Consider the following 26,209-nt stretch of genomic DNA (forward strand, 5'->3'; position numbering starts at 1 on the left):
AATTAAAGCAGTGCTGCTGAAGCTCTTGGAATAGCAGGAATGTGGGGTTTGAATGCTCGGGAGGCGTTTTGTGGTGTCAGTCAGCACTAAACCCTGGGTGAAAGTTCCCCATCTGCAAAGGCTCAGTATATACACACTGTGCGTGACATATACACACTGTATGTGACATATACACACCGTATGTGACATATACACACTGTACGTGACATATACACACTGTATGTGACATATACACACCATATGTGACATATACACACTGTACATTACATATACGTGCTGTATGTGACATATACGTGCTATACATGACATATACACACTGTACGTGACGTATACACACTGTACGTGACGTATACACACTGTACATGACATATGCACACTGTACGTGACATACACACTGTACGTGACATATACACACTATGTGACATATATGCACTGTACATGACATATACACACTGTATGTGATATATACAAACTGTACGTGACATATGCACACTGTATGTGACATATACACACTGTATGTGATATATACACACTGTACATGACATATACACACTGTATGTGACATATACACACCGTATGTGACATATACATACTGTACATTACATATACACACTGTATGTGACATATACATGCTATACGTGACATATACACACTGTATGTGACATATACACACTGTGACTTATACACACTGTACGTGACACATGCACACTGTATGTGACATATACACACTGTACATTATATATACACACTGTACATGACATATACACACTGTATGTGACGTACATGCTGTATGTGACATATACACACTGTATGTGGCATTTTTAGGCGGGTTTCAGAGAAATGCAAGTGTGCGCCTGCTGTGTCCCTCATTCCTGTTGTTTTCAGAGAATATCCCAATCTTTTTCCTGTTTGTACCTCCAGTGGCTCCTTTGATATACTGTTATTAATTCAGCTACTTCTACTCACAGGTACTATTGTCAAAACTCTGCTGCTGCCGGAAAAATTTGCTATTTTTGCCAGTAAATGCTGTAGGTTCAGCTGGAGAGATCAGCAGCGATTCCAGCTGTATGTGTGCAAATAATGTTACCTGTTTCCATTTACACTGTGAGGTGCAACTCGCTGCAGAAATACCGCACGAGCAGCGGTGAGATCCTACTCCTGCGGAAATGAAATGCGGAGTTAATAATTCTTTCCATATTTGAGAGCCGATGTCACTGAGGCCATTCGAGGCCAGAGCTGCAACCATCAGACGTTTCGCGATACCCGCCCAGCCCTTTGGGGTGTTTTCATGAACTTGATAAATCAAAGACGGGTTCGTCTGTCGCCGAGCTGTGTGGTTACTCATCGCTGATTGTTCCTTTCCAGTAAGGGACGAAGATTTGGTGCAGGTAGCTCATGGAGATAGAAGCGAGATCTGTCTGTAAAAAGCCACCAAAATGAGGAAAGTTTTTTCAAAAAATAGAATTTACAGGCTTGAATAAGCAGTCTAAATCTATTGCAAGTCGATGTTGCCAAAATCACAATGAGCTTTTATTACTATTTAGTGAAACGAAGGTCTCAGCTGAGCCCACGCTGTCCACTTACATTACAAGGAGTTGAACTGGTAGATACCAATTGAGTAGCCAAGAGAGAAGCCAAGTTCTGGAGCACTGCGAGGGCTCGTTCCGCACCTGCAGACAGACAAGTAAATGGTGAAGTTTGCAGGGAAAAATAATACAAAGAGCAGCACAGCTCCGTGGGATGGTCTGTGTGGGTTATGCAAAACGTGATTGACAACATGCATGAAAATTTGGCCCCATCTGACATAGTGAAGCAACTGTTTTTTGAACTGTGAGATGCTGCCAGCAGCTCAGAGCAGCACATGGGGCCCCGTCAGGGTTTGAAGAGCTCACAAGGTACAGGAAGAAATAACCGGAGCGATGCGTATCACCGCAACCTGACTGCCGCAAAGCTCCACTGAAGCCGTCGCCGCAGTTTGCCCTTAGACTATTGGAATACTAGTTTTCATCAGAAATTCATTTCTGAAGGCGGTTGGGAATCCCTCTCACCTTCCCAAGGAGGGCAGATCGCATCATTTCGGAGCCCCGGAGGCGCCCGAGAGGCAGGTCCAGGCTTGAGCAGCTGCGGATCCTGCAAGGAACCATTTTTGAAAGAGGACACGTGTCGGTACAACCTGACGGGTTTACATGAAACGGGTGTTTGTGCCGAACCTTCCACAACCGGCGGTTTTGAGCAGCCTCGGTGCGAACCCAGCAGCCAGCCAAAGAAAGAATGAGGCTCCATGTTTGAACCCAGAGGGTTTGTCTCCTCCTGCCTTTGTTTCAGAATTTGGGTTTAATCATTAATTTCCGCAGGTCTGGCTGATAAGCTGCTCTGGGAACGCTGATACAGATCGTGCTGCCCATTCCTTCCCTTTATTACTGAAATAAAACTCCACAAGCCATGACTGCAGCTTGATACTGGGTGGGGACCGCACCTCAAATCCGTGTTGTTTAATAAACATATCAAAGCAATTAATAATTATCCATTATTGTTAAAGTCCGCAACGTGTAAATATTAGGGGTTTTTTTCTACCTTAGAAGTGAGAAAACAAAGTCTAGAGGAGTATATGAGTTTTCCTGTCCCTCACAGCATCTTTCCTGCACAATCAAGGGGAGATGGTGCTTTCTGGTGCTTTACTTGTGCTGATAACACACATTCTTTTCTATTGCATGTTATTTTCTGAGCCTGGTTTTCTGAGATAATTAGGATCACACAGTCACTTTGTCATTTCTTATTCTAATGACTTTTAAAACTATTGGCCAAATTCTGCAAAACTTGGTTTTTAGAGGCCATGCAGGCATCATGTAAAGAGGTGGGGAATGTCCCTTACAGCTCCTCCCGACAAAGGAAAACTTGTGGCATTCTTTGAATTACCAGAGATTCCAAGAGAAAAAGGGGGAGGAAATAAGTGTCCAAAATGCATTTAAAGTAGCTCGTGTTAGTATCTCAAAACACAAGGGCAAATACACATTTAACTCTGGTAATTCTCCAAGGAACATCTCAGTTCACAGCATGCAGAGGAAACCTGAAGCGCACGTATTAATGTGTGAATGAAACGCCTCCTTTAACTCCATAACCAGCCTCTCCCCTTCCCCGACAATGAGGCAATATTTCCTAGAGGGTGTAACGTTTGCCGAGAGTATTTGCAGCCCGGCGGTTGCGACACGGGGCCGGGGAAGTGAGGTTGGGTGGGTTGGCCATGGGAGGTCACCCGGGGAGGGTGAAGGTAACGCAAGGTTCACAAGGCCTGGAGCTGATCCCAGGCATTGTGATCCACCAGGAAAACCCAGAGAACGTTCTGGAAGGTCACGGTGTCCCCGGGGAGCAGTGCCAGGGCATTCACATCAACTCGGCCACGCTGGAGGACACAGGGCCAACCCAGAGAGGTCGAATCGCAGCCAAGTTCCACCCGCCATTGACTTTTCCCTTCGCTTTTAGGTGGGGGAGTTTCCGCACCAGAAAACACTGCTGGGTTTTCATTTTCACTCCCTCGTAGTGTGAACCATGAGGAGCTGTGTGTGTTCTCTGCAAGGGCATCTCTCTCCTTAACATCTCGTCTTTTCTTTTAGTGTCTGGGTCAATAATCAACCTGCAGCTGGAAACGTGAGAGCCTGAAATTAAGCACAGACCTTCCCAAACTTTATCTTCTGAGGTTAACCCTGGAGATGATCTACTCTTTGTGCATATCCAGCTGAGGTCATTAAAAAAAACACCTTATTTTTTACTCCTGCATCTCAAGGACAGAAAAATCTATACTTAAGGCTACATAAATAGGCCTTTCTATCTTTATATTTTTGACTGAGGCTCCGTAAGTGTCAAAATCCTTTATTATTTCTAGTTTGGGAGCACACAGTGGCTGCCTAAAAACAAAAACCAAGGTCCCATTGTTTTAGCCCCTTTTCAATACACTCTAGTAACAAATGGTCTAATAAAAACAAAAACGTGAGGGAGGAGAGGCTGCTATGGAAATAGCGATTTGTCAAAGTCTTGAAATGTTTGGAATAGTCGTAGAACTGGCAATGGATCCGCTTCATTTGGTAAGAATGAAGTTTTGCGGAAACACCCGAAAATAGGGAGTTGTTTCTTTTCCGTGCTCATCCTCGAATTCTCAGACTCCTGGATCAGCTCCAGCACTCGGCACTAACAAAGTCCTGAGCTTTGCAAATTCAGTCTCGGAAAGGAAAACTGCATTATATATGAATATATATTACGTTCATATATATATTATATTGAATAGATATATTTTCATCTCTTTAATCTGTTAGTTATCAAGAATGAAATCGGGCTTTGCTATCTGGAGCAGAACGAGCAGCGGGGGTTTCTCCAGCAGAGCTGAACCTCTAACACTCAAGGGAGCAGCAACACGCCAGCCGGCAGGCTCCGAAAACTGGTTTCCTGTGTTCCTGTTAGTCGATTCTGCTCTGAGACGCACGCAGTGATTTGCTCACAGCTGCCGTGGGGTGGCTGTATCTAAGAACATGCATTTTTAGCAGCAGAACCCCAGCGCGGTCCCCGGCAGTAGCCAGGCAGCTGTTGCCAGGGGACCAGCCCGCGTCTGTAGCGCTGAAGGATTTCTGACCCTCCCAAACGGAATCTCCATGTATAAAGCAGAAGCCGGTTTGGCTCCTGAGCCTCCACTTGCTGTTGCGAACCCACCGATCTCCAGCAACCAACCTACAGCTCTCCCGGAGCAAAACCTGCTCAGTCACGGGATGGTTTGTCCCTTTAGAAGCTGGTTATGGCCTGACTAGGAGTCAAGAGCAAGTTCTGCTAATGGGAGGCAGGGCAGAGAGCAGCTAAAGCTCTGTGGAAGTATTTAGAAACTTCCCAGCCAAGGTTAGAATTTCTATTACTTTTTTTTTGTTAGCTTAAGATATGGGGTTAACCCCAGAATAAAGGGGCGAAAAGGCATGAAGCTGTGGCTGTACAGAATGTCTCTCTAATCCCCTTGAAGATGTGGTACAGAGAGATTTATCACTCCGATTCTGAAGCCATTTTTTATCATCTAACGACAGCAGTGCCAACTTCTAAGCTAAACAGCTATTTGCCCCTGTATAATGATATTTGGAGTGAATTAGAAGCTGTGGATAGAAAGTAGACCCTCTATATTCCCAGCTAAAGAACTATGTCAAGATAAAGATTCTGAAGAAATGAAGAAACTTCAGCAGATGGTGAAAAAAGGCACCTATGCTCAAGAGAGAAAATGATAACAGAGAGAAAGATACACCTTATGGATTTTCGCAGCTCACCCACGGCTCGGGCTGACGATGCCGTTCCCTTTTGCAGGCTGGGCAGAGATGGCTTTTGTGCCAACCAGGAGGAAAGAGGACACCCCATCCATGATGCAACAAGGGGCTGGATCCTCCTCAGCTGCCAAAGGTGAGTCTGATGAGTTACCAACCAACAGAACTTTCTTGCCAAAAAAGTCCAACAGATGGTAAATCCAGCGATGGTGTGGAGGCTGATGACAACAGTGCATCAGATGCCACATCTGAAAACGTATGGTTTGCCCTTTTGAAGTCATTTACCAGCAACTGTATTCAAAATAAAGCAGGCCCTTACCTTACAGAATGTTCTTCTGTAACAGCCGTCTTCCTAGCTATGGATTTTATGGAGAAGATCCCAGGTCATCTGAAGTTTCTCAGTTTCCAATTTTGCAGCTACTTGTACCAGCTCTGAAGTGGAGCTTGACAGAGCCAAGCCTAGTGAGAACGGAACAGATGGTGAGGCACGTCCTCAAGAAAAACAGCCAGAAGAAGAGATACAAAAAGCACCAGTGGGACCAGGACCATATTTTTATATTGGTGGATCCAATGGAGCTGAGCTGTAAGTAGGTCCTCTCAGCAGACTCATATAAAAAGTAGTATGGCCTTATATGAAGTCACGCAATATTATCCATTGGCCTCATAATTTTCCTTTGATTTGCTGCCTTTTTGGAGTGGGAACCATCTAAAGAAAATTCCAATGGAAAGTATCCACTGGAAGGCCAGCTGTGGCAAAGCAGCAAACCACTATATCTTTCTACAGAAACAAAATACTCGTATTTGTTTAATGACAGTTTCTCTGTTGGGGCTGTCAGCACTAGAGCTGGGAACCACTGTTGTTGATCAACATTCTGTTGTGCTAAATGTAAAACAAGCGAAAAATAAGAACAGATTTATGCCCAAGAAAACCTGTCAGATCGAAAGTTCTGTTTATTTATTAGGAGTTCAAGGGATAGGAGCTAATTAAGTATTTGTTAATAGGAGGGTTAATACTTTGCTGTTTGGTTTTCCATGCACAGAGTGAGCATCTATTGCCAGAGAAGAGGCTGGCAGCGGATCTATGATGACAGAAGAGAGGATTATGCTCTGAAATGGTGCGAAACCAAGTGCCGAAAGACCTATTGCCGTTTCAAAGAAGGTAGAGGTGCCCGTGGGCCCCGGGTGGGAGAGGGAGTGGGAAAAACTCGAGAACTTGGGACTATTTTTTGCTCTCCTGCAGGTGAACAGCTTCTCTACCAGATTCCCAACAACGGAGTCCTCACCAGTAAGATTGGGCTTTTGTGCTGCCTGAGAGAGCAAGAGCGGACAACAAAAAAGATCAGCCGGAGCTCTAATGCCAAGTAAGAGCCCTCAGCTCTTTGGACCTTGACCAGAAACAACAACAGAAAGTGAGAACACATAAACAACAGCCCAGTTTCTTCTGGATGCGTAACAGCACAGGATATAAAGTATATGGGGTTTTATTTCTTTCTTATCTTCTAGAAAAATCACTTTTCTTCCAGAAGTACAAACATCAGAGGCAGAATTTCATCTTTCTCTATGTCTGGACTTACAAGAGTGCCAGGTTACCCAAAGACAATGGTCACAGTCATTCCCCACTTTTGGGTACATCATCATACTTCTTGTGCCCTAGACAATGTAAATATAAGATTATTGCTGTTTCTTCTCCTTTATTTTGGATCTACCAAAAACCAAATGGCAATCCCATACCATGGTTCCCTTCAGCCACCTCAAAAACATTGAGTGCATGAAGAACGCCTTAAGGTTAACATACATTCTTGAAAGTTTATAGGATGAGGTAGCTCAGGAAGAACATACAAGAAACACACAAGCAGGGAAAAAAAGCCATTTGTGAAGTTCCTTCTTGCAATCGTCCTTTCCAAAAGTAGCAGAGGAATGAACATGATGGATTGGGTTTTCAATCTGGATTTGATTCTCCCATAGGTTACTGAAGATGGAAGAATTCTTCCCAGAATCTTTTCGCCTGGACTTAAAAGATGAGAGAAATGCCTTTTTTGGGCTTTGTAAAGGTGAGCTGTCTTAATCATGGTGGCAATCAATTTAAATAGCTACGTGAGCCTCTGAAATCTTCATCAAAGTATACGGAGCGATAATAATTGATATCTATAAGCACGTGTATGTACATACACACACATATGTTCACGTGAGCAGCTTCATACCACACACATTACCGTAACAGAGCCGTCCTCTCTGCAGAAGAACAGATATGGATCTGCAAACCGAGTTGCTCCAACCAAGGGCGAGGAATTTTCCTGCTCAAGAACGCAGCTGCTGTCCATACCCTCCAAGCCAAGCTCCTCAGCGCTGAGGAACATCTGCTCACCAAGAAGCCCTACAAGGTTCCCCAGGCAAGAATAGTGCAAAGGTAGGAATGAAAGCCTGAGAATCAACATGCAAGTAGTGTGCTTGATTAAGCAGACCGGCCACAGGGAGCTGAATTGTTCCCTAGGTATTTAATGTGGTTGCCCCACATCTTATCGACCTGTGAGACTTCATTCTGTGGGACAGAGGATGTTTCTCTGGTTAGTCTGTCTCGCGTCTGCGCTTCACCCATTTCAAGGTAGATCTTTGTCATCAGAAAGATCCGAGTTTACCTCTGTCTGGAAATTTCAGGATGACTTTCAAAAGCAGCTCTATACATAAATATACACAGCTCTATACATAAAACCTGGTGCAAAGCAATTTGAATTAGACGTTATCCCAGCTCCTTAGACAAAGGCAGTATGTTACAAATTGTACAGCTGCAATGTCTGCTCCATGCAATCTAAAAAAGCCTCTCAAATATACTCTCTGCCTCAATGCTGCAAAAGTCTAGACCTCAATCAATAGGCAGTGGCCAATGGTCACTAAAACTTTGGGTTGGGGTTGGTTTATTTTTTATTCCTTGCACGAATAAAGCAAACATGCAGGTTCCTCTTTGTAGAATCTAGACCCTGTAATCACCAGAATGTTTTGTAAAGGAGAAGAACAGCAGAAAAAAAGAAGGAAAAGACACTGTGAAGAACAAGGCTCCATATTCCTTTGAAAACTGCTGTTGGCATTGATTGTTTTAACAGCATATCCTTGTTATTTCTACGGACATCCAGCGACCTTTGATGATAGAGGGAAACAATCCCAGGTTGCATCACTCTGGCAATAAAAGCATTGGTGCTGTATGAAGGGCTCTTTGTGTTCAGACATAAACTCTGTATATTCTCCAGTAAATATTAGTAAATCTTTAATTACCTCCTGCCCCCCAGACTGGCACAGCTCCTGTTCCTCCCCAAAGGAGCTGTTCTGGGCATTTCTATCCTCTCCTAGATGCGCCCTCTGCTGCCACTCCCTTAAAACCAGTGTTAAAAAAGGGACAAACAGCTCAATTCCGTGATTTAAATGAACGGCTGCAGGGTTTGGTGTGAGCTCTGAATTGTCCTGTATCACGGTGACGTGTAGGTGACACCTGTTGTCATTCTGCCCTGGCAGGTACATTCACCAGCCGCTGCTCCTGGAAGGGAAGAAGTTCGATGTCCGCTCCTACCTCCTCATCGCCTGCACGGCCCCATACGTGTTATTTTTCGCCCAGGGTTATGTCCGGCTGACCTGTGTCAATTATGATGCGGCTTCTGACGATCTGACTGTTCATCTGACCAACCAGGTAAAATAAGTGTGTTTCGTTCAGAAGAAGGAGAGGACGTGGCTGACAGAGATGGGAAGGAAAAAAAGAGACTTTGGAAAGGCTAAAAATAAATTCCTCATGCACAAAATCCCTGCACCCAGGCAATGGATGGAGGTTTAAGTCAGACACAGCAATGAGGCCGAACAGGAGCAGAATCGGATCAGGTTCTGCTCTCCGCCATGGACCAGTTCTCTGCTTATCCTGACCAGTTCTCTCCCTTGGCCTCTTTTTCCTGCCGTTATTCTCTCATTTATCTGCACATCATAAGCTTCTTAGGGCGAGAAGCCTCGATTGCAGCTACCTAGCTCAAAGGAGCCTTAATCTCGGCGGAGGATTTTGCTGATCCTGTTGTGCTTAAATACAACAATCATAATGATGTCAGATGCAGATGGGTTCTTCAAGAACCAGCATTCTTAAATCTCCATCTTTGCTTGTCTCGCTTCTCAAGCAAAAGCTCTAACAGAACGAGACCGTCCTGCCTTGTACTCTTATACATCTCTTCCCATACAAAAGAGAAACCTTCCTTGCTCAGCTCTGCCTGAGTTTTTACTTCCAATGAGGCCCTTCAGTCATTAGAACTGGCCCTGATGAAAGAGAATTGAAAGAATCATAAGGAAGAAAACAGTTTGCTTGTGAAGCCCTTCTCCCAGCATAATGCGGTGTTCCGAGAACTAACGAAATTTATATTACAGAGGTATTAGACAAACCCACTTTGCTTGGACTTTTATGGTTCCTGCAGCAATGCAGCTCAGGGCAGCAGATCAGAGCTGCTCCCTGCAATATATGCTATTATCAGTACACACTTGTTTTCCTGGCATGGTTTGTTTGCTCAGCTAGAGAGCTTTCCACCTGGGAATTCAGGTGCTGGGGTAGGATCCCATGGCACAAGTGCTGTTAAACAAAGGACAGGTGTTTACGAGCAGAACAGAAATTATCTGGGTTGCTGCTGGGAGAAGGGAAACTAGATTTACAGGAGTGGCTGGTAACAGGCCAGGCTTTTTCAAATTACACTTGATTCTGCTCTCATTCCTTTCCTACCTTTCACCCCACCAGCAATCAGGTATTTTCCTACTGTATTTCCAAAAGGCAGCAGGGACAGCATCACTGAAACTCTCCCACCTCGTGGTAACTGTCCCACCGATGGAGCTGCAGCCATGCCCAGCTGTTCACAGGGAAGGGGGAATTTGGGTTTGGTTGAACAATGTGAACACTCCGTTATTGATAAACTCCAGCTGACATAGGGGTTAATGAGACAGTGGAAGAGAGAAGCCCTCACCGTAGTTTCCTCTGCAGATCCATTCATCCATCCATTCATCCATCCATCCCTCCATCCATTCATCCATCCATCCCTCCATCCATCCCTCCATCCATCCCTCCATCCATCCATCCATCCATCCCTCCATCTCTCCCGGGGGGACTCTCCTCTAGGACAGCACTAGGCAGATAGACACTGCAACCTGATTTAGTCCAAAGAATATCATGACTATGACTTTAAAAACATCTCCGTGCTGTGGGGTATCTGCCACACAAGCTGGTTCGCAGTCACTCCTCACCACCAGAAATCTAATCCCCCCTTTGCTCTGTTCCCCACCTCTTAGTACATGCAGAAGAAGAATTCCCTGTACAGCCAGCTGAAAGACGAGACAGTGTGGCGGATGGAGCACTTCAACAGCTACGTTAATGAGAAGTTTGGAAAAACCGGCGGCCTCCCCAAAGACTGGGTTTTCACCGTGTTTACTGTGAGTGCCAGCAAGCGTTCGGTGTGCTGGGCTGCCCAGTTAGGGTGGCAGAAATAGGGAGAAAACCCATCAGTTCACAGGAGCCCCCAGGGAAAACACATACACTGAGTGAGAAGGTATTGATGGTCCCATGGTAACCGTTTATCTGCAGATTCCAAGCACCAAGGTGAAGACAAGAAGAGTTCAGTTGTAACAAAATGGGTGAACTGCTGAGAAAGAGAGTGTGGATGTAAATGCTAACTATAAAAATGCAATTACGGTCTTCACGTTCCTGGCCCGGTGATGTGGTCCTGCATTAAAAATTAAAGAGCTCTCCACTTTCTGTCTGATTTTGCCACATGAAAATCACGTCAGAGCCTTAGATCTTCTCTGATCACGGAGGAGACATAAGAGCAGTGTAGAGAGGAGCTCGCTGGAGGCAGGGGGAGAAAACATTTCTAAACCTCTGACTCCAGCGACTCCTTAGAATTCGCGGTTACCAGTAACCCCCTCTGTGTGTGTTGGTTTCAGAAGAGGATGCAGCAGATCATGCTGCAGTGCTTCCTGGCAGCCAAGCACAAACTGCACCGCAAGCTGGGCTACTTCGATCTCATCGGCTGCGACTTTCTGATCGATGAAAACTTCAAGGTACGAATACGATATTGTCAAATACTAAGTACGGTATTGGCCGGATTTCTAATGCCAACAGTATAGCAGAGTGGGCAGAATTTTCACATGGAGTTTCTGGTGGGAAATATGGCAATTTTAACGCCCATTCAGTTTTTTCTTTCTCCTAAAACATGCCAGATGGTCAGTCAGCATAAATCAGTGTGTGATGACTCCAACATCACTAGCTGAGTATCTGTCAAAGGCAACTCACCCTTCCCATTTTGAAGAATTGGTCATGATCGATTCAGAAATCAGCACCAGCATCCCCATCTCCACTCCATGTCCACCATTCAGAAATCAGCACCAGCATCCCCATCTCCACTCCGTGTTCACCATTCAGAAATCAGCACCAGCATCCCCATCTCCACTCCATGTTCACCGTTTAGCGACAGGTCAGCACGACAAGTCTGTAAAATCTGCTAGAATTACAAATCACAAAGAGTGAATGAAACGCAGACAAGAAAAGAAGGAAGGGAAATGTTAAATTCAGTGTTTGAGGTGCTCTGAGGGCAGCACAGCCCTGCAAAACCACCTGCCCTAAGAACAGAAAACCATCTGGCGGATTCTGCTGTTAGCAAAGCAGAAAGGAGCTCAAACATATTCCAGCAAAGGGCAGTGGGAACAGCAAACCCTCTGAAAGAATGGAATTAACGCTCGGCAGCGGGCACGGCACCCGAACAATAACGTCCTTTGTGCGGGAAGGGAGAGTAAATGACAGAGACACAGAAACTGGTGCTTCTCAGATTTCAGCGGGAATTGTCTTTTGCAACTGGCATGTAAAGCCCTGGCTGTGTAAACCGGGAGTAGGACAGAGGATCCAGTATCGCTCTGTCGTGCTAATTCCTACTTGGCTAGATAAAACCGGCAGTGTTTAAAGCCCATTGTGTCCCTGGGTGTTTTACATATGGACACGTAAACAAAATCTGTTTGTTGATGAGTATTGTCTATAAGAATGATGAGGGTTTCTGGACACGGGCTTGGCTGGCAGGTCCCTTGGAGCCTCTGGGAACGTGGACCAGTGTCCCCGTCCTCCCTGAGACCCCAGCAGGATGTTTCGCTCCAGCAAAGAGCCACGAAGTTAAATGAACTAAATACTTTTTGATCAGAAGCAGAAGAAAACTCTGGCTCGATCGTGGATTTCCTGCACACAAAAATCTCTTATATCCACCTGCATCAGCTGGGAAAATGCCCTTGTGACAGGTCCCTGTCTGCCACCCACCAAATCAGCACATCCCGTCACCCAACGCTCCTTTGAAAGACCCCGAACCGCTGCTGTGAGGACGGTTCTACAGCAACGAGATCACGATGGTGACCGAACTAGAGGATAATAAAAGCATTGAGCAGATGCTGATGCTGCGTCTAGAACCATACGAATAAGAAATGAGGCCTCAGCCCCGGTGTGGTGCAGGATCTGGCCACGGTTGGCGTGTTGTTCAAGGAACAGAAACCATGGAATCCCCAAGAACCAGCCCGAGCAGCATTTCTGACCCAACCACATGCGCTCAGGGTCGAAAATCTGAAGAAAAGGAACAGTCCATGGTTAGGAAGCCAAGAACAGACATTCCAGCTTTTGGTTTCCTTTCTTTGTTGTATTTTTGCGAGGAAATTTCGAGCAAGGCACCTGAATTCTACATGAAATTCCTATGAAAGTTATGGGTATTCATCCAGACCTTATTCTCTCTGCTCTTCCTGAAATAGAACTGAGGATGTTTGTTAACTTGCCCTGGTTGTTGAGAGGGTTCAGAGCATATAAAACTGAGACACTCAGACAGCACGTTAATCGGGGGCACAGACAATGAAGAGCTTGATAGATGTCACAGGGAACGTGGCACTTTGTTTCGAAGGAGAAAACATCAAAAACTCATCAAGACAGTTATGAGGGTTCATTGAGTTTGTCTGTCAGCACAAAATCTTATGGACTTCTAAGAGGAAAAAGAAGACGCACGAGAATGAGTTTGCCAAGAAAAATGTACGTAGCCAAGGTGCCCTCTGTTGGCATCTGCAAACGGGGTTTGAGCAGCTAGTCCAGTTCTCTAGGAAAATAAAGACATTTCACCGCCCTCACCAGCTTTTCATTTATTTAATAAAGTATTTCAAATGAGTGAAAATTATTGTCATATTTTATTATCAGCAAAATAAAGTGCTAAGTGAAGGCTGTCATGTAGCTAAAACCTACCCAACTTCATTTCTCAGGTACTTACAATCAAACTCGCTGCTGCTTCAGAAAAGCAATAATTTTATAATTATTTTTAACAAACAATTAAAAGGGAGTAAAATTCTCCTGGGGCTGGTACCTGATCAAACACCCATCCTTTGATTAAACATCCTTTCCTTACAAAACACGGAATAGTTCCTACATGTGTTCTATACAAGATGCAGCACCATATGGCGGAGGCAGAAAGTGAACAGATGAATTTCTCTCGCTATGGGGAAAATAAACAGTAAACAGAATTACGCACAAGTCGTTGGTTGGTTTCACATGGATTTGCAACTGGACCATCACATTTTGTGGCTTGTAGCTTCAGAACTTGGTATTTCAAAGAGAAACGGAGACGAGACTGATGTAGATTTGTAAAGATGGCTTCTAAAAGGCTGAATCTAAAGCTTCCACCGGAAACCAAGGCCAAGGGTTCATTGAGAACTCAGCACCGAGTTTGCTTCATTTTGATCCCATGTCCACCTCAAATCAAAATGATTCCAAGATTCCTTATAACTTCGTGCTATTCAAAAAGCTCAACGAGACACTGTTATGGAAACTGGCACGTTAAAAAACACGGTGCCTTTATAGAGCAGGAGTTAATCTAAAGAGCATCAGCTGGAGACACAAAATAACATGTAGAGTCGTTCTCAAATAAGTATGTGTGCAAAAAGGGATTTTGTTTAATGCCTCCACTCCCTATGAAAATTCTGCCCCACCTGCATGCTGTGTTATGGGATTTATCAGCACTCCCACCTCTTGAGGTGTTCACCAGCTCAGTAAAGGGCATCGCTCTGACTCCAGCCGCGATTCCCGATTTGTACCCGTCTTTCCTAGGTCTGGCTTTTGGAGATGAACGCAAACCCCGCTCTGCACACCAGCTGCAGAGCCCTGAGCGACACCATCCCGGCCGTGGTCCACGAGAGCCTCGGTAATGGCCAGCGGCAGAAATCACGTCATTGCGTTGCTCGTCAGAGGCAAGACTCTGCTTTCGATCAGCTCTAGGTCCGAACCAGCCTTTAAATAAAGATACCTCACTGCTGAGTTCATAAGCGATTTAGAAGGCATTAAAAATCCTGATCCATGCAGGCCTAGACAAGCTACAGTCTCTTTAGCCACGAACCATTAGAAAGAAATAAGTGTTTAATGATTTAGTTATAATTATTTTAAAGAATATTTTCTTATAAATTTAAGTACAAAAGGCTAAATCTTAATACACAACCCTATGAACTGGACCTGCAGGTTTTCCTCATGCCTGTTGTTCTGGATGCGCAGGAATTTAAGCTGGTTTTTGCAGCATTCTATAGCGTGTTTAGCGTGTCCCACTGTGCTGCACCAGCAGAGCTGCCAACCCTGGTGTGGACTATGCAAAGACTGAAAAAACCCATTACATGGTCTGATATACACGAACCAGAACTGGTTCTGCCTGGAGGACCAAAACCTCTTTCCCCTCTTACAGTGATATCACAGCAAATCCACGTACGAAGCAGTAAAGTGTCTGTACGCAAGGTATTAGCAATACCCTACTAATGCTTACGTACATGTGTAGTTACCTTCCTGTGCATATGTATGTTCATTTTGGGGTGTATTCATATCCTATATTGCATTACAAGCAGTTTAACAATATTTTTCCTACCAATCTCCTTAAATGTTTCCCGTGGAGCTGAAGCAAATGCAAGAATAGTTTGATGTTTGAGTTGTTTTGTTTTTTAAATTGTCTTAATAGTAATAGTCGACAGAGGCCACAGGTCATGGGTTGGAAACCACTTCCCCCCCGTCTTCCTCCTCCCCGCGCACACACAACTTTGTGAAAACTCGGATGGATTTTATTGTCAGGAGTGGTTTGGACCATCTCACAACTGCATCTTCTTTTCCAGATCTGGTTCTAGAGGTTTTCCACAAGTGCCTCAAAGGCCGACGCGTTTTGCCCTTAGAGACTCTTTGCCGCTTTGTGCTGCTGTATCACGAGGATGCTGCAGAGATGAGGCGGCCGCTCCGCACCGCTCCGTGCACGGGCAGGTTTCTGCGGCCCCGCACGGCCGGGACCAGCCCCCCAAGAGCCCCCATGAATTCTTCCAAGAAACTCCATCATTCTAGAAGGAAAGATTCTAGAAAGAACTGTCAACAAACCGTCCCAACTGTACCACACGTGGTACCACCACTCGTCCATGGGAAAACCCTCTGAAGAGAGGGATTCCACGAGCTCGGAAGACATACAAATAAAAGATAAACTTGATTGCGCTCTGAGTGTCCGCTCATTTCCATCATATCTAAACCAACAGGTATCAACCTCGACTGGGGGACATGTAGTTGTTACCTCTAGGAGTATTTAGTCCTACCCATAGGTATCAACCTCAACTGGAGGACCCGTAGTTATTACCTCTAGAAGTATTTAGTTCTACCCATAGGTACCAACCTCAACTGGAGGACCTGTAGTTATTACCTTTAGAAGTATTTAGTTCTACCCATAGGTATCAACCTTGACTGGAGGACCTGTAATTATTTCTAGAAGCATTTAGTTCTTCTTCAGAAAGTAAAACTATAGCCAGAAATTACAGGAAAGCTGCAGAAAATGAGAACAACCGTTGTCACGTTACATGAACAGTCGTGGTGCTGGAGGATGCTGTTCTAGGCTACAGCAACTAAACTTGCTACACATAATTTGCAACTCTGTGCTCACGAGAGATATTAGAAAAATTAGTGTTTGTTCTGCTATATTAGTTTAAAAAAATAATCCTTTTAGTTACAGTCACAAAATAAAGAGTTTATGATTCAAACTGTCACACAAGGGACTCGCTGCAACGTCCACCAGGGTCACCAGGTGGCAGGATGACACTGCTCGTGCAAACACACAACTTGCTTTTCCAACAATTTTAGAAGAAAAAGAGAAAATCTCCAAGAAGCACCAGAAATTCTGAGTCTCTTTTCCTGGTGCTTTTAAGAACTGAACAGCTCTGCCAGGCTGGGCTGAAACCGGGCAAGAAGTTGGGAAGTTATTTGGGAAAACAGGTGTGTAATCACACAACGGTTTCATTTCCCTTTCCTTGGGAAACAATAATAAAAAAAGTCAAGTAAAAATAAAATATTGTTGTAGACATTTCATGAGATGTAAATGATTTGAGGGAGGAGCCTTGTTTAACCTACAGTCCATACAGAGATCAGCCCGCTGTTCAAATCAGAACCTGAAAACCCCAGAAACTCTGGGATTTGAGCTGAAAATTCAGCCGTGATCTGACTCAAATATTGCGGTGGCTGCATCCTGATAAAATGAAGCCACCGTTCTCTCGGAATGGAAACTTCTACCCAGGGTTTTCTTACCAGCTCGCTGTTCTGAGCCAATAGCTTTCGTTTTCTTTGATGCAAAGGACTGCTCTTTTACCGAAATTCTCCAGGGCTTAAATGATTCACACGTGGGGTTTTTCCCTCTGAACTGGAGCTTTGAGAAGTCAGGAAATCGGTTGCTTTTCCCATCAAGAAGCTGCTGTACAGTCAGGGGGTTGGGTGAGCAGGAGGTGGAACTGCTCTCCAAGGCGGGCGGACAAACCCAAAACGCCACTTCTGCAAGTTTCCAATGAATAATTCACCTCTGCTCATCATGTGCAAGTATTATCTGGCAGCAGCATCGAATATTCAACACCCACAGCCCAGAATCACTGAATCAATGTCAGGGGTTGAAGGGCCCTGGAAAGCTCATCCAGTGCAATCCCCCCATGGAGCAGGAACACCCAGCTGAGGTTACACAGGAAGGTGTCCAGGAGGGTTGGAATGTCTGCACAGAAGGAGACTCCACAACCCCCTGGGCAGCCTGGGCCAGGCTCTGCCACCCTCACTGGGAACAAGTTTCTTCTCAAATTTAAGTGGAACCTCTTGTGTTCCAATTTGAACCCATTACCCCTTGTCCTGTCACTGGTTGTCACTGAGAAGAGCCTGGCTCCATCCTCCTGACACTCACCCTTTAGATATCTGTAAACATTACTGAGGTCACCCCTCAGTCTCCTCTTGTCCAGCTCCAGAGCCCCAGCTCCCTCAGCCTTTCCTCACACGGGAGATGCTCCACTCCCTTCAGCATCTTGGTGGCTGCGCTGGACTCTCTGCAGCAGTTCCCTGTCCTGCTGGAACTGAGGGGCCACAACTGGACACAATATTCCAGGTGTGGTCTCCCCAGGGCAGAGCAGAGGGGCAGGAGAACCTCTCGGACCTACTGACCACCCCCTTCTAACCCACCCCAGGTCCCATTGGCTTCCTGGCCACAAGGGCCCAGTGCTGGCTCATGGTCACCCTGCTGTCCAGGATGCCTTAAAAACCTCCCCAAGATTTGCCGCACGTTGCCAGGGGCACAAACCTCCACCAGACACTCCAATCTTTCATTCCTCAAATAGTAGCTCTGCTGATTTTTTTTCCCCAAAAAAATGTTGCTGCTTTTCTGCCGTCATCAGAACGGAAAAAAATGATCAGTCGCAGTTTCCTGCTATTTTGGGAGCGGAAAAGCTGGTTTAGCCCCAGCCAGGAAATGCTAAGCCACTTGCTTAAAAAGGGAGAAAAAAGTGCAAGTGCACGGATCTCAAATTAAATGACACAAGCACCATGTCAGGGGTCCATTGCTGAGATAGTTCTGTGGGAGACGGGAAGGGAATTGGGAAATAAAACTCAGTGTGCTCAAGAACACTGCGACAACCTAAAGAACAAAACCTCTCCTTCCCAATTTGCTTGGTTATATCACACAGGCGCTTCATTCAGTGTGCAAGTTTATTTTACCTTTATGAAAGGTCACAATGGGAAATGTTGTTGAAAACATTAAAAAGCAAGAAGGGTCGAGACAGAGCTGAGGATAAACACACAGGCATGGAAGGAGCAGTAAGAAGGGTCTTTACTAGCCAGTGTTTTGGCTTCTGAGTATGTTAAATCCCACAGCAAAACTGCTGATAAGGCAGAGACAGTCTCACACTTTAACAAATGTATTCTACTTAATCCAGACCAATGCTTCCACCCTTCCCTGGCTGAATCTGCAGGGCACCCCAATTAAGAATCTGCACCATTCCCAAAGCAACAGAGGAAAACTCACCCTTTTCAAGTGAATTTCACATGGGGATACAGACTGGAAAAGCTGTCAGTAACACAATAATTAACAGTAAGAGGATCAAAGGTGGCAAAAATACATTGAAAGTACTAATTACACGCACAACATCCTTTCCGTGTTGAGAAATACCACTGCTCCTATTCTACATGAAGGTAAGGCGTAAGAGTGGGATAGAGTGAATGTTCTTCCTAGCAGCTAGAAAGTGCGGCGCCAAGTTTGGGATTTGCGCTGGAAACACAAAATATTGTCTTTATCTCAGCCCATGAGTTTTCTCACTGTGACTCTTCCCGTTCTCTCCCCCAGCCCAGCGTGGGGAGTGAGCGAGTGGCCGCGTGGGGCTCAGCTGCCGTGGATTAAACCACAACACTGTCCCGCTTCTTCGGCTTTTGCAACACATCTGGCGACGCACTAATTCTGCTCCGCAGCCACTGTAATGTCACAGAGCCCTACTTAAACCAGCACGGCATTCCGACTCGGAATAATCCCCTCTGAGTATTTACTGAGGTGATTAGCAGAAATGTCATTATTCTGTTAGGATTTAATTTAGGAGCCCTGTCCTGGCTGCGTTATCTGTAAGGAATTGCGAGGAGGCTGATGTAATGGCTGCACGGCGACATATTTATAACCTTCCACTTGAAGGCTGAGTCAAACCGCATTTTTACCCAGAGCTGATCCGGTCATTGAAGAGTCTGCTCCAAGCAGCTTTCCCCAGAAGGAATCCAGAGCTTTCAATCTATTACTGCAGTCACATAACGCGAAAATAATCATATAAAAAAGGCAAGTTTCAACTAGTTGAAGCCACAGGCTAAATTCTTATTTGAAATCAGTGTCAAGTCACACAAAGCGACCAACTCCAGCTAAAATGCTGCCCCTTTAAATTCAGGCAAGACAGTTAATTCCAGCCATGTTAGAGCTCTATGAGACTGAAAAAGCATTAATCTAACATTTAAAAATACCCTCCGTGGTACAATTTTCAGTAAGGAGAATACCTTTCAGCTGCTGATCAAGTCACTGGAGCTACACTAGAAAACACCAGCAGATGTTCTGCTGCTTAAAAAGCATCGAGAAGAAACGTTGGGCTTTTCTCTGCTTTCCCCTATTTTTTTCTACTCTATAAACTCTGGTGAAGAGACCATTAAACATCTTTCTGTAGACGGCGTGATCATTTGACCCTTTCAGAAGTCAACCTGTTGTAACTCAGTATTCAGTACCCAGGATTGCTGAGTTACAGAAGAGAAGGAAAATAAATGATATAATAATGTATATAATGATGCTTTACGCACCCAGTCCCTCCCTTTGGTTTTTTTTTTTTGCTTAAAGCTGAGCTCATCTCCCCATTCTCCAGCACATCCCAATTCATCTCTTTTCACTGCGGGCTCTGGGTGTGGAAGTAGCAAGACTTCTCCTCGGGTGTTTTGTCTCCGTGTTCTTCTTCTGGAAACTGGCAGCTGCAGGTCTCTTCCCTCTGGTGGGAGGGTTGTCGAGCCAGAGGCGGCCTAGAGAAGTGATGTTCCAGATCTGCAGTGAGAACAAGCAAAAGCACCGCACATACAAGAGGTCTGTGAGCTGCCCCTGGTCTTCACCAACACGTCCCCTCTCTGGAGGAAAGGACCGAGATGCAGGTGATGCACCTTAGTGAAAGCAACCCACCCGAAATCAGAGAGTAAATCCGCATTTACTCTATTTATTCGGCTTGATTTATTCCGTTCTGGCTCTGAAAAGCCACCCAAAAGCGCACAAAGGTGAACTTACCGTCAACTGCGGGGTATTTCTCTTTCTTCAGGGTCCATATGCAGAAATGCAAGAGGAAGGTGAGCAGGATGAGAACAAACACAGCCACTGCAGTAAGGATGGCCAGGATGGTGGTGTAGAGAGAGTCAGTCGTCATCGGAGCTGCAATTAAATGTATTTATTAAAGATTAAGAAATCACACGCACAGACTATTGTTAAATGAAAGGCAAGGAAATTGAGATTAATTTCCTCCTTCCGTGGACAATAATTTTCCAAGGAAAAAAAAACAACAGTGTGGGTATTAACAATAAAACTGAGATGCAGATCTAGCAAGCGCAGTTCAACGGAAAACTGATAATTTGCCCAATAAGTGCGCTCTGTTTAAGGACAGTTGTTGGGCTTTTCTCTGCCTTTATTACTGACAGTGCTTTAATGGTGGAATCTTTGCCCATTAGATCTACCTGTATTAATATTGCAAGAAACACACCAGTAATATTCAAAGCAAATTTTCACGATAGTGAACTCCGGGTGATAACTACACAGCCAACTGAAGAAGCAGAGAAAAGTTATAGGCTCAAAGAAACAAATTATTGTGAGAAGGTACCTTGCTCCAAATCTTTACCAGGGAAACCACACACCGCGTTATGTGTGCTGTTGCCTTGCTTGATTGTGAGAAACCCAGATCTTTCACAACTAAAAGAAGAACAAGAGTCACATTTAGAGCGTTCCTGCCTTCCCCTCCATTCCTCTCCTTGGCTCCTTCCACAACTTGTCTCCTTTTTCTCTTTTATAGCAGTGCAGTTAAACCAAGATAACACTACATCACAGTTGTTTCTATGCACATTTTTTAGCCTCTTTGTTTCAATTGATATCCATATTTGGAACAATTTTGAACCAGTTTGAGCTGGACTTGGAATAAGGTTGAACACACAGCAGTTTGTCTTGAATTCTGCTTTTAGACCTACTATTTATAAAGACAAATTGAGAGAGAAATATCATCTATTGCTGAGTTTTAAAAATCATCATTTAATCTCACTGGGGATCTTGTCTTTGATTCAATTTTATTTCCTAATTTCCTAAACATTTGAGAATTTTATCACGCCTGTTTCCAAAGTTTCCAAAGTATCCAAAGTATCAATAAATACATACTCAGTCCAGTTTCGGCACCAGCCGTTCTTAACGTTGGAATAGGTTCCTATCTCACAGGGTTTACATTCGAACGTTAGGTCTATAGTGCCTGGAAGAAAAGAGAACAGGAGTTATTAGTGATCAGTAGCTTCACTGAAAGATGGGGATAGAACAGACTAAAGCACGATGCATTCCCTCTGCGCTCTTTCTGCATTATCAATCACCCCCTGGAGAAACAGTGCTACACAATTCTTGCCACCTTTTTGCATTTTGGGACACATATGGGTGGGCTCCTTGGGGAAGAGGTACAGAAAATTCCATCTGACGGCAGCGGGCATGAAGTTAATAAGTAACACAGAATAAAAGGGCTTTCTACCGAGAGTTCTAGCAGCTTGGACGAAAAGCGATACTGCAAGGCTGAGCGGGAGAGCGAATATTTCCAATTTAGGAAGGGAAGAATTACAAAATAGGGACGCAGGGGTTTTAGTCAGAGGCCAGGGTACAAATGGCACTTCTCTCCGCATCGTGAGCCTTCCCAAAAGCAGGTTATAATAAGCGAAGACGACTGCCTGCTGCTCAGCCAGACACTTATACTGAACTCTGCCTTTTAGACTTTAGTTACCATGCTTAACCAGCTCCTCGCCCTCCGCACATTCGGGCAGTTTTGTGCAGTAGCCACAGGATCTATCGGTGCAGCTGTAGCCCTGGCGGCATCTGCAGTCCTTGTCCGTGATGTCTTGACATGGGTTGTCTCCTGCCAAGAAGAAAGAAGTTAGACCTGGCCTTGCCATGGAGGCCAGAAATTAACGTTCGGCTTAACTGGCTGACACAGGTGAAATATTTCTTTACTGTGCTCTGCTGGAAAAAAAATGGATACCAGGAGGATGTCGCTCCCATGTATACTGGATAAAGTCTAGTGTATGGAAATTTCCACCAGCACCTGCTTGCTAAACTCTGTTGGCAGAAGTGGGTCTCAATCGAAGCCATAAAGCCAGCACCCTTCCTACCCCATCCTCCTATCTCTAGAAGAGTTCTGTTGTGAACTTGCCTGCACTCCAAGAATATCACATATAATTCTGAGAGGCTCCTGGGTTCATGAAAGCAAAGGACTGATCATATATACTGGTCCAAGCAGTAAACAGCACCAGGCAGCTGGAAGCAGGTTAGGGAAAAGTGCTGTTCAACCAAAAAAATACAGAGGGGAATGCTGCCGAGGTCAATGGTGTACTTAAAAACCCACAGCGAGCAGCAAAGATCAAGCAAAGATTATTTCCCGAGGTTGGTGATGGAATTTACAGGGCCACCAGGGAACTGCCCACATCTTCCTCCACCCACCGGCCTCCAGAACTTAATGAAGTCTGGTGGCAAAAATGAAACAGCTTGGGGATGCTTTTTCTCCTGTGTATCACGGGCAGGTGAGTCTGGAGGTGATCCCCCCAAGCAATGACTCTCCTACCTCATCCTGAGTGACTTTATCTCAGTGGGAAGGGAAATCCCCTGGGGTGTCCACACGACTGAGGACTCTTGCTGCCCACCCACGGATGTCCCAGCTCATGGCAGGGGTTGGACTGGATGAGCTGTGAAGGTCCCTTCCAACCCAAACTGTTCTATGATTCTATGAAAGATTCAACTTCTCAGCCAGTCCTGTTGCTAACCCATGGGACAACAACACTGCCATGCTGGCTAGAAACCTGCAGCAACCCTGTTTTGGGACAAACAGAGAGAAAAAAGGTGCATTCCTCACTGTGGGTCATACCAACAAGCTGCACATTGCATCCTGTTCAGCTCCGTCTCCCACTAAAGCAGGAAGAACATTTTGATCGCACCTGGGACCATGGAAGGGTTGTTAGAATCACTTGTTCTGTCCTTCAGCCCAACAGGCACAGAAGCACCACCCAGTCAGTCCTGCAGCTCGCTTGTTCCACCTTGAGCATCTTAATTTTACTTATGAGAACCCGTTATCATCTCCCCACCGGCCTCAGGTCAGGCAAGGACACAGGTTAGAACAGGCTGCTGAAAGTACTGCTCACCTTGCTGTTCCTGGAGCTCTGGGACAAGCACAGCTCAGCTGAGCAGGGCACCTGAAGGGTGATGCTTCCTGCTCTCAGGGACAACAAACTGCAAAGGACATCCTCACCAGGAGCATCACTCCCTGGATTCCCTCTGAGGTCCCAAGGGCACAGGCAACCTCTGAAGCCAAGTTTGAATGGAGCCGGGGCTCAGCATCAGCGTTAAGTGAACATCTTCTTTCATTGTGAGCAAGACTAAGCCACAGAAACTCAGCTTTCCCTTTCCCACAACAGAATAACAAGTATAAGCACGTAACAAACCTGAAACATGAGTCCACTCTGAAGTTTACAGCCAAGGCATGTTGTGAATTTAAGGGGCAGGAGGGAAGCCCTTGCCGGTTTGTTTTGTTACTCAAGATACATTTACATACACACACACACCCCTCTTCCACACTTGATCACCCTGGTTGGCACAAGGCAATACTGACAAACAGAAAGAAGAGAGACACATCATTCCCTTACCCGCGGCTGAGCGGCACTTGGGGCAGCATTTCTTTTCGTCTTTACGGATTATCCTCAGCTCCCCATCCTGGCACGTTGTCCCCAGGCTTTGCTGCGGCCACGGCCACAGACACGCCAGCAGCAGCAAACAAGCTCGAACCCTGATGCGAGCGACCCCGTTCCTCCGCTCCGTCATGTCTTGAGCTGAGCAACCCGAAGGGTGGGCTTGTATCAGGGCTTCCCGTGCTCTCCCTCCCGCCGCGGGGAGGGCACCCCGCTTTTTGTGGCTGCACTCTTCCTGCTTCTCGAGGGGCGGGGAGGAGATTTCATTTTACATCATCGGATTCTTCGAACAGCAGAGCTCAGCAACCATGAGAGGTCAGCAGGTTGAGGGCAAGATGGAACGTCATGTAATTTGATTTTTCAAAGGATTTTGCAAGTCGATATTGAAAAGTAACGCAAATTAACAGGCTGCCCAGGGAGGTTGTGGAGTCTCCTTCTCTGCAGACATTCCAACCCGCCTGGACACCTTCCTGTGTAACCTCAGCTGGGTGTTCCTGCTCCATGGGGGGATTGCACTGGATGAGCTTTCCAGGTCCTTCCAACCCCTGACATTCTGGGATTCTGTGATTAAATCAGTGTGTGAGCCTCAGCACTCTCAGACTATTTCATTCTGACTTAGAGTTCCTAGGAATTTAGAAACCTTCAAGGATTTAATTCTCAGATTGCAATGTATAGTGTCCATCCACCCACTCAGATTTTCTGCTTCTGTTAATTGTTTTCAGCCTCTTTCACTCTAGATCAGGAGACTCTTGAATTAGTTTCCAGAGGTGATGTAATTCCATATGGACACCATGAAATCAAGAGAAAGAATATTGTCTTCCCTGGAGGCTGCAAGATCAGCCCTGGTACCAAAACTGAATGTGGCTGCAATGGGCTCTTTAGAGATACAAACAGCTCCTCTGACCCCCAGGCTCTTGGGATTTAGGCAAGAAAATAAAACTGCACATAGGCACAGAGCTGTTACCTGCTGCTGGGTTTCAATTCCCAAATGTCTTGCCTTACACAGACACATATGTGGACTTCCATCTCTGCTCTACACGTAGACAGCTTGCTTGCTTTCCTCAGTTAATTCCTTAGTTAATAGGCAGCCAATGAAGCTGAATGAACTCCCCACATAGACACCATCACTCCTCTAAACTTTCTTCCCGAAGATTCACCTATGGACCCACAGGGTATGTCAGTCAACACACTTTTCACTTGGTCTTTGGTCTACCCAGGGATCCCCCTGTGTTCCTGTCACGGCTTGGAAACAATCAGATAGGTTTGGTACGCAAGAGACTCTTCTAGTTCTAAAAACGTCCAATGCACAGCTGCTTGGGCTCCGAGATGTGCTAGATGAAGCCTTTCTGTCAAAAGCTGATGTGCAAATTGGCTGCGAACAGGCGAAATACGCAGGTCTTTGCCAACAGTTTTCCCACGGAATGCCCCTAGAAGGCCAACTGTTAAGTTTCGAAAACTAAAAGCCTTCTTCTTTGTGCTCCTGCCACACAGGACATCCCCTCCTCTTCCCACACCGCTCCGCTACCAGCACAGCCGTACCGCTCTGCCGCTGAACGGTCTGCAGACCCATTGTTTATAACGATTTCTGAGTTGCACACAAGCTCTGACCAACTCGAGGGTATTTTTATTACCCCTGGCTTTTATAGGAATAATGAGAATTTGTTTCACGACCCTTACGACGTGGTTACGTTAAGACTGACCCCAGGGCGTGCTGGCTGCAATCCCATTTGAAAACACTCCTCGTCACGTCACGGGGCAAGGGGCAGCTGGAGCACACGAAGCTTCCCCACTTACTGTGCCTGCGGCCAGAATTCCTGCCTTGGTAACAAGAACTGTTCCTCCCAGCAATAGCTGGGATGGGTAATCCTATAACCAACAGACTTCAGGGGTAGAACACCAGGTCTCTAAGTTAGTGTCCTGATGCTTCATTCTTCATCCTTAGAAGTGTAGCAGCAGTGGCAGGCAGGACTGTGCCTATTAGAAAGGACAAGGACAAGTACTGGTTCCCGATGGAGGAACTGGCCATTCGCCTGAAGCTCAGAGATGGACGTTACTCACTAGCACTGTCTAAATACCAAATATGAACATCAGTCAGGCTCTTAAACAGCATCATGAACACAGCAATAGAGAAAGG

The 26,209-nt window shown here is 45.5% G+C and overlaps 2 protein-coding genes across 3 annotated transcripts; one reads left to right on the plus strand and one right to left on the minus strand.

Moving 5' to 3' along the window:
• Positions 1 to 5,309: 5,309 nt before the first annotated feature.
• Positions 5,310 to 18,963, plus strand: TTLL10 (tubulin tyrosine ligase like 10; the record flags this gene model as incomplete). Its single annotated transcript, XM_082069867.1, has 12 exons — positions 5,310 to 5,421; positions 5,703 to 5,868; positions 6,326 to 6,444; positions 6,526 to 6,646; positions 7,251 to 7,336; positions 7,524 to 7,692; positions 8,790 to 8,961; positions 10,581 to 10,721; positions 11,232 to 11,348; positions 14,404 to 14,497; positions 15,444 to 15,581; positions 18,947 to 18,963. 12 exons carry the CDS (start codon positions 5,310 to 5,312, stop codon positions 18,961 to 18,963), a joined length of 1,452 nt encoding a protein of 483 aa, XP_081925993.1.
• TNFRSF18 (TNF receptor superfamily member 18) lies at positions 18,299 to 24,401 on the minus strand. 2 transcript variants are annotated; one of them, XM_082069820.1, is made up of 6 exons: positions 24,034 to 24,401; positions 22,125 to 22,256; positions 21,524 to 21,611; positions 20,979 to 21,067; positions 20,396 to 20,536; positions 18,299 to 20,139 (listed from the first exon to the last, which is right to left on the minus strand). In XM_082069820.1, exons 1-6 carry the CDS (start codon positions 24,206 to 24,208, stop codon positions 20,000 to 20,002), a joined length of 765 nt encoding a protein of 254 aa, XP_081925946.1. In that variant the 5' UTR covers positions 24,209 to 24,401; the 3' UTR covers positions 18,299 to 19,999. The 2 variants fall into 2 exon arrangements, with proteins under 2 accessions (XP_081925946.1, XP_081925945.1); XM_082069819.1 differs by having other exon boundaries at positions 18,299 to 20,161; positions 24,034 to 24,398.
• Between the last annotated feature and the right edge of the window lie 1,808 nt (positions 24,402 to 26,209).

The sequence above is a fragment of the Streptopelia decaocto genome (genome assembly GCF_964273445.1).
Source record: "Streptopelia decaocto genome assembly, chromosome: 20".
In the NCBI taxonomy this organism is placed as follows: domain Eukaryota; kingdom Metazoa; phylum Chordata; class Aves; order Columbiformes; family Columbidae; genus Streptopelia; species Streptopelia decaocto.

Coding starts and splice junctions, on each gene's coding strand:
- TNFRSF18 (XM_082069819.1), bottom strand. CDS start 24,208: ATGACGGAGCGGAGGAACGGGGTCGCTCGCATCAGGGTTCGAGCTTGT. Junction 22,257..24,033: donor CAAGTGCCGCTCAGCCGCGG/GTAAGGGAATGA, acceptor TCTTCTTGGCAG/GAGACAACCCATGTCAAGAC. Junction 20,537..20,978: donor TGGTAAAGATTTGGAGCAAG/GTACCTTCTCAC, acceptor ATTTAATTGCAG/CTCCGATGACGACTGACTCT.